A 6031-nucleotide genomic window follows, 5' to 3' on the forward strand; every position below is an offset into this window, starting at 1 on the left:
TAAGGATGTATGAATACACTGGTGAGTCGCTGTATATAGAGTTCAGTAGTCCTGTTGGCACTGGTTGTTTCTTAAGGTGCTTATTCAACATGTAGTGAGAATATATTGAATGGCATTACAGCATTTCTAGAGTTATTGTAATGTAGTTGTACGTTTTGTGGATTGTAGAAAACTCCTGTTGAAAAACATGTGTTGCTTCAGCCCATTGATTTCCAGCTGCTAACAGTAGCTAGCTGGCAGTGCTAACGTGGGCGTGATCAGCTGTTTCAACGGGCACAACTACAAGTAACTTGACAACAAGTAGCCACTGCTGATTGGCCCTGAATATCTGATTCCAACAGTACATCAGGCATTTCAAGTGGTGGAAGAAGTATCTTGTAGTAAAAGTAATAACACCACAGTGTAGAAATACAATGTTAAGTAAAAGTACTGCTTTCACAATGTTACAAAGTACAAAAGTATTAGCAGCAAAATATACATAAGTATCAAATCCAAAAGAAGTCCTTATCCTAAATGGCCATTTTTGGAATAAAATACATTATATTGTTTTATAACTATGCTATCATTTTAATTTAGCAGCTGTTAAAGGATGAGAAAACAATGATACATGTTCATACTACAAGGTATCTCCATCCATACATTAAAGCGTATTAGTGGATTTCATTTATATATATATATATATATATTAATAACATGTACCCGCAAAACTATTGTTTTCAAATGAATGTTGTGAGTAAAAAGTACAATATATGCTGCCAAAATGCAGTAAAATTATAAAATTACATAAAATGGAAATACTCAAGTAAAGTGCATGTACCTCTTAATTGTACTTAAGTATAGTACTTGAGTAAATGTACTTTCAAACACTGACAGTGGGGTATAACAGAAGTGTGTTTACAGGAAGAGATGTGTTTCGCACTGAAACATTGACTTTAATTGAATACATCATGTCAACAGGTTTCACATAACTGTATTATGTTGGTTGAAAGCAATAATATTAAGTTTAATTAAAATCTACTTGGTTCAACCTAATATATTCTAACTAATCTAATAAATGACGTGACATTTGTTGACAGTTTTTTCAGTGCATGTAAACAGTTTGTTTGTTATAACAAAAAAGGATCTGAGAGAAAGACCTGGCTTCCACTCGGTGTGGACCGGGTCAGCGGCAGGTCAGGGGAACGGGCCGGGCCTCGCTGTGCGGCCCGGCCCGCAGAGTTCTGCGTTGAGGCTCTCAGCGGGATCCAGCCGTGTTTAGTCTACCAGTCCTACATGTCACACACCACAGTCATTTGGTCAGGAGCTGTTTCAACAAGGCGCTGCTACTCCTCGCCAGACAAGTGAAGAAGAGTTGTGATTGACTGATGGACCGAGGAGTCCCGAGGTCCTGTCCGCAGCGCCGCGTGATCAGCAACCGGACTTTTTTTTGACTTTTCAAAATGTTGTGCAGAGGTGACGAAAACATGTGTTGCAGAATATTTGTAGAAGATGACGAAACGCTTTTAAAGTACGAAGAAAGCGATTTGGAAGAGATTATTATGATTGGAATATTCTACAAGTCTTACCTAACTTGACTAAATTGATTAAACCCTGAAAGAGTTGGCCTCTTTTTATGATTTTATTTGTGAAAGTAAGCAACAAACTAAGATTGTGATAAACCTCTGCCCAAAAAAGACACGCTTTATGTACGGTGAAAGAATTGTTGTTGCATTTGGCTTCTGACCTCACCGACAACAAACCCTGATTGAAAGAAAAAAACATAAGCAGCATTTCTTCCCACATTTTTTGCCTTTTTAATAAGAAAAAATGAAACATGAATCATTTAAATCACATTTAAACCAACAGAAACAACAACAACAAAAAACTATATATTATATCAGCACACTTCCAAAGTTTGAAAACAACATTGCTTAAATAAAAGACACTTCTCTTTTGAACTAAAAGAAAAGGACATCATGTGACCTGAAACTTCTGCTGCGTATCAGAATAATCCTTCAGTAGGTGGTCCATACACTGATCTCTGGGCAGATCAGTAGTCATTTGAAGAAAAGGCACTTTTTGGACAGCGAGGGTTATTTGACACCCATTTAAATTGGTACACGGATCCCATTGAGCTGATGCATTGACATTGTAGAGGGGGTGTTCCTAAGTATTGTTGTAACACACACAAACACACACACTATCAGCCCACCTGGCCAGTGGGAGCTCCATAGTGCAAAGTACTGTATGTAAATCCTCCCATAGTGCATCTCTCCTCCCCCCCGACTGTTTAAGTAACTGACTGAACTCCCCCATGCACCGCACCATTCCAAATGTTACAGTCTGCGGAGAAGCCTTTGGGTTTCAAGCTCTCCTATAGGTAACACAAACATTGACACAACATGTTTTGTAGTCTTTACCACAGTTACTCTGCCTCGAGCCTTCTCTGTGCTCCATCGAGGACAAAATGGTCTTCTTCATATCAACCAAAAAAACAAACCATTTTTAAAAAGTACAGGATTCATCAGCTTCATTTACATTGATGAATGGGACAGAAATGATGGACGTATGAAATGATGTAACACAAAAATAAGTTGTCTCCCACTGCAGTAACACCTGCCTGAAGCAGTAACCTGAAACTCTCCCCTATCGTGGGCTATGACAGAGCGCTATACAAGATATATTAAAATGTCTTCCCTTCATAAATAAATGCAAATATCCTTTCCCCCCCACATGACCTCTATTTACATTTTGTACAGAGCCAGTTTCAGCGTGTGCAGTGCTCGTGCAGGGACAGGATCTGACTTCTGTATCGACGCACACACAGACCCCAAAGTCTTCGTCAGTTAGGACTTCCTACCATCCAGGTACACTTTTCTGTCCTCCATGTAACCAACCAGTCTCCGCGTTCTGCAGAGCTGGTCGAAGAAAAAAACTGTTCTTTGGTACCTCAAACATGGCAGCCATTTTAGATGTGAGTCTCTGCCGAGGCCACTGGACGGGAGCCAGAGAGGGAGAGAAAGAGGCAGATAAAGAGAGCTGGGGTGTCCATTTTAGGCAGAGGGAAAGAGAAGTCTCCATCGTGGCTCACTTCGACAGACGTGTGTGGGGGGGGGTGAGTGTCCATATTAGGAGGCGTTGAGCACCGAGCGGCTGTACAGAGTTTGGTAGTAAGCGCCTGAGTCCATGGCGGTGGGCCCCTGGCTGTCGTAGATCTGCTTGGCCCCCACAGGAGAGCCGTTGGCGTAGTTGTTGTAGGCCATCACCTGGTCCTGGTAGGACTTCAGGTCCATCTTCTGCTCGTTAGACATGAGGTTGGTGATGGAGAAGGGGTGGTTGAAGTTGTAGTGGGGGTCTAGAGACTTGAGGGCGTCGCTCTGCAGGTCCATGTGCTGCTGCATGGTGCTGGGCAGGAGGTGGCCGCTGCCCCCCACTAGAGACTGGGAGTGGAGGAGCGGGTTGGAGGAGGTGGAGGCTGAGAGGGACAGGGAGGACGAGGTGGAGGGTGGCAGGGAGATGGGGGGGCTGTGGAGGTGTGAGGAGGACAGGGACGGGCAGTCGAGAGGAGCCAGGGAGTTCCGGGTGTGCGGCTGGTCGTCTGAGTTGTCTGAGTGGGCTGAGTCAGCGCCCTCCGACCCCCCTGTGGGGCTGTGATCCTCCCCCAGGTGGTCTCCAATGTGGCCTCCTTTCCCCTCCTGGTTCTTTGCTTTCTTTGCCAGCTTCTCCTCGATCTTGAAGCGTTTCTGGCGCCGCAGGTAGCAGCCGTTCTCGAACATGTTCCCGGAGTCCGGGTGCAGCGTCCAATAGGAACCCTTCCCGGGTTTATCTGGCGAGCGAGAGACCTTGACGAAGCAGTCGTTGAAGGAGAGCGAGTGGCGGATGGAGTTCTGCCAGCGCTGCTGGTTCTGCCGGTAGAAGGGGAACAGGTCCATGATCCACTGGTAGATCTCGCTGAGTGTCAGCATTTTACTGGGCGCCTGCTGGATCGCCATGGTGATGAGCGAGATGTAGGAGTATGGCGGCTTGGCGTGGGTCAGTGAGCGCCGGTAGGGCTTTGGGGGGATCTCCTTGGGCCCGGGCCGGCTCGCAGTGGGGGGGTACCCCAGCTGGCTCATGGACGGGCCCATGTTCTGGTAGTGGGACAGGGAGCACAGGGAGCCCGGGGCAGCGCTGCCCAGCTGGTGCAGGGGGCCCGAGCTGAGGGAGGACGCCACCGGGGAGAGGGGCATGTGGCCGGGCCCGGAGCCCATGGAGGCCAGTGGGGAGTTGCTGAGGCTGGAGCTCGGGTACGCCAAGTTCATTCCTGCGGGGGAGGCGGTGGCTGGGTTCAGGTTGATGTAGTTGTTGATGGAGCCCATGGAGGTCATGGAGCCCAGACCGGAGTTCATGGTGCTGGCAGGGGAATACATCTGGAGGAAGAGAAGAACACAAGAACATCTGGTTGATTACAAACAAAACACAGATGACATACTTATATAAAATATCAAGAAGTATCTCGGTCTTTTATTTATTTTGCATTTAGAAACCAAATAACACTACATTCTATAGCCTGCTATTTATTGGAATGAGAGCATTTAAAGTCAATGTTTAAATGTGAAAGCAAAGCGCCTTGACTTGATTCAAAAAGCGACTCCTTATCAATGCACAATGAGGCTCTCAGTGCGCGGAGAGGACATGGATTTCACACAGCGATGTTAACCTGCAATGCGTAAAAAGCGCGTCACCGTCTCCTTCAGGCGGCCTCCTCGCTGATTCCATGGAAAAAACAAGTAAACCACTTTTTAGACTCAAGTGGAGGAATTTGATTGTTCTATGTTTTTTTGTATGTTTATCAAGGACGAATAATTCCAGATTTTTTCTTTGGACAGAAAGTTAAAAGTATTTTAAAATCCCAGGCAGACGGGAGGTCCCTCGGCCCGCTCGCTGCTCGCTGGTTAAATATGATCAGACTCTTTCTTCTCGCTAATTTCATCAGGGAGGTGAGAGCTGAAGCTGCTGATGGAATTAACTCTAATTGAATTAGTGAGAAAAAAAAGTCTCGTTACATTTACACCTGAATTGTTGCAACACTTCCGCGGCCGCGTGGAATCAGAGGAATAACCTCTTTTTATGAGCAAAACACTCATTTGTTTTCATTTTCCGTATTGTTTTAGTTAAGATCTGTATTTATATTAGGTCCCAATCATTACATTCAATTGAAACTTCGAATTAACAGTTGGTAGGCTTATGAGAAAAAACCACTTAGCGTTCTTCTATTTTTCTTCCTTTACAATGGTCTTATTTTATAATATTCTTTTACTGAATAAGAAATAATATTGGGTCCGATTTCGGTCTTTTTCTTCTGATAGTCATCATTACCCCTGTTAACATGTTTTATTCTTATAGCCATGGGGAAATGTGCATCTTGATATTACATGTCTCTGTTATAACATGCATTAAAGTATTATATAGGCCTAATAATACAATATTTTCTCGGGATAGTAAGATCTGAATGTAAATCATTTAAAAAAAAAAATTATCAAAAAGATTCCAGCTGTTTTACGCACAGAGTCTTGCTCTAAAGTACGCAAATAAAATGGTGTATTTTCTTTTTCACAGGCATTAAAAACCCTTAAGCTCATGCCGCTGTTAACAACACAAGGAAATAAAAACATATTGTTATTGCTGATATATTTGACTGCATGGTGAACGTGTCTTTACCATCGCTGGCCTCGCTGTAGAAAGTATTCCACTCAGGTAGATCAGGTGCTTTCCATCTTCCAGAGCTCAACATCCCCAACACAAGTCTTTTGGAGGAGAATCAAGTTTCTCTGACCGTTCTTTTATCTAGAAAATAAATATAAAATCCTTCACAAATTGGAAGTTTTCTGGGGGAAGAAATCCAAAGCAGAGAGATGTCTCCTTTTGCCAAGACACGCGGAGAAAATATCTAGGAAGAATCAAAAGTTCGAGAAAAAAAAGTCAGATGGTGTGACGCTCTGCTCCTGGGAATAGTAGAGTCAATATTTCTTATTGGTCAGGCATCCATTGTTTCATAACATATTCTTGTTAT

At 43.9% G+C, this 6031-nt stretch overlaps 1 protein-coding gene across 1 annotated transcript; it reads right to left on the reverse strand.

Moving 5' to 3' along the window:
- Positions 1-1780: 1780 nt before the first annotated feature.
- On the reverse strand, positions 1781-5752 carry LOC117456927 (hepatocyte nuclear factor 3-gamma-like). The gene is made up of 2 exons (XM_034096793.2): positions 5670-5752; positions 1781-4371 (listed from the first exon to the last, which is right to left on the reverse strand). Exons 1-2 carry the CDS (start codon positions 5750-5752, stop codon positions 3108-3110), a joined length of 1347 nt encoding a protein of 448 aa, XP_033952684.1. The 3' UTR covers positions 1781-3107.
- Positions 5753-6031: the final 279 nt, after the last annotated feature.

The sequence above is a fragment of the Pseudochaenichthys georgianus genome, chromosome 13, assembly GCF_902827115.2.
Source record: "Pseudochaenichthys georgianus chromosome 13, fPseGeo1.2, whole genome shotgun sequence".
Classification (NCBI taxonomy): Eukaryota; Metazoa; Chordata; class Actinopteri; order Perciformes; family Channichthyidae; genus Pseudochaenichthys; species Pseudochaenichthys georgianus.

Coding starts and splice junctions, on each gene's coding strand:
- LOC117456927 (XM_034096793.2), bottom strand. CDS start 5,752: ATGTTGAGCTCTGGAAGATGGAAAGCACCTGATCTACCTGAGTGGAAT. Junction 4,372..5,669: donor GCCAGCGATGGTAAAGACAC/GTTCACCATGCA, acceptor TTCCCCTGCCAG/CACCATGAACTCCGGTCTGG.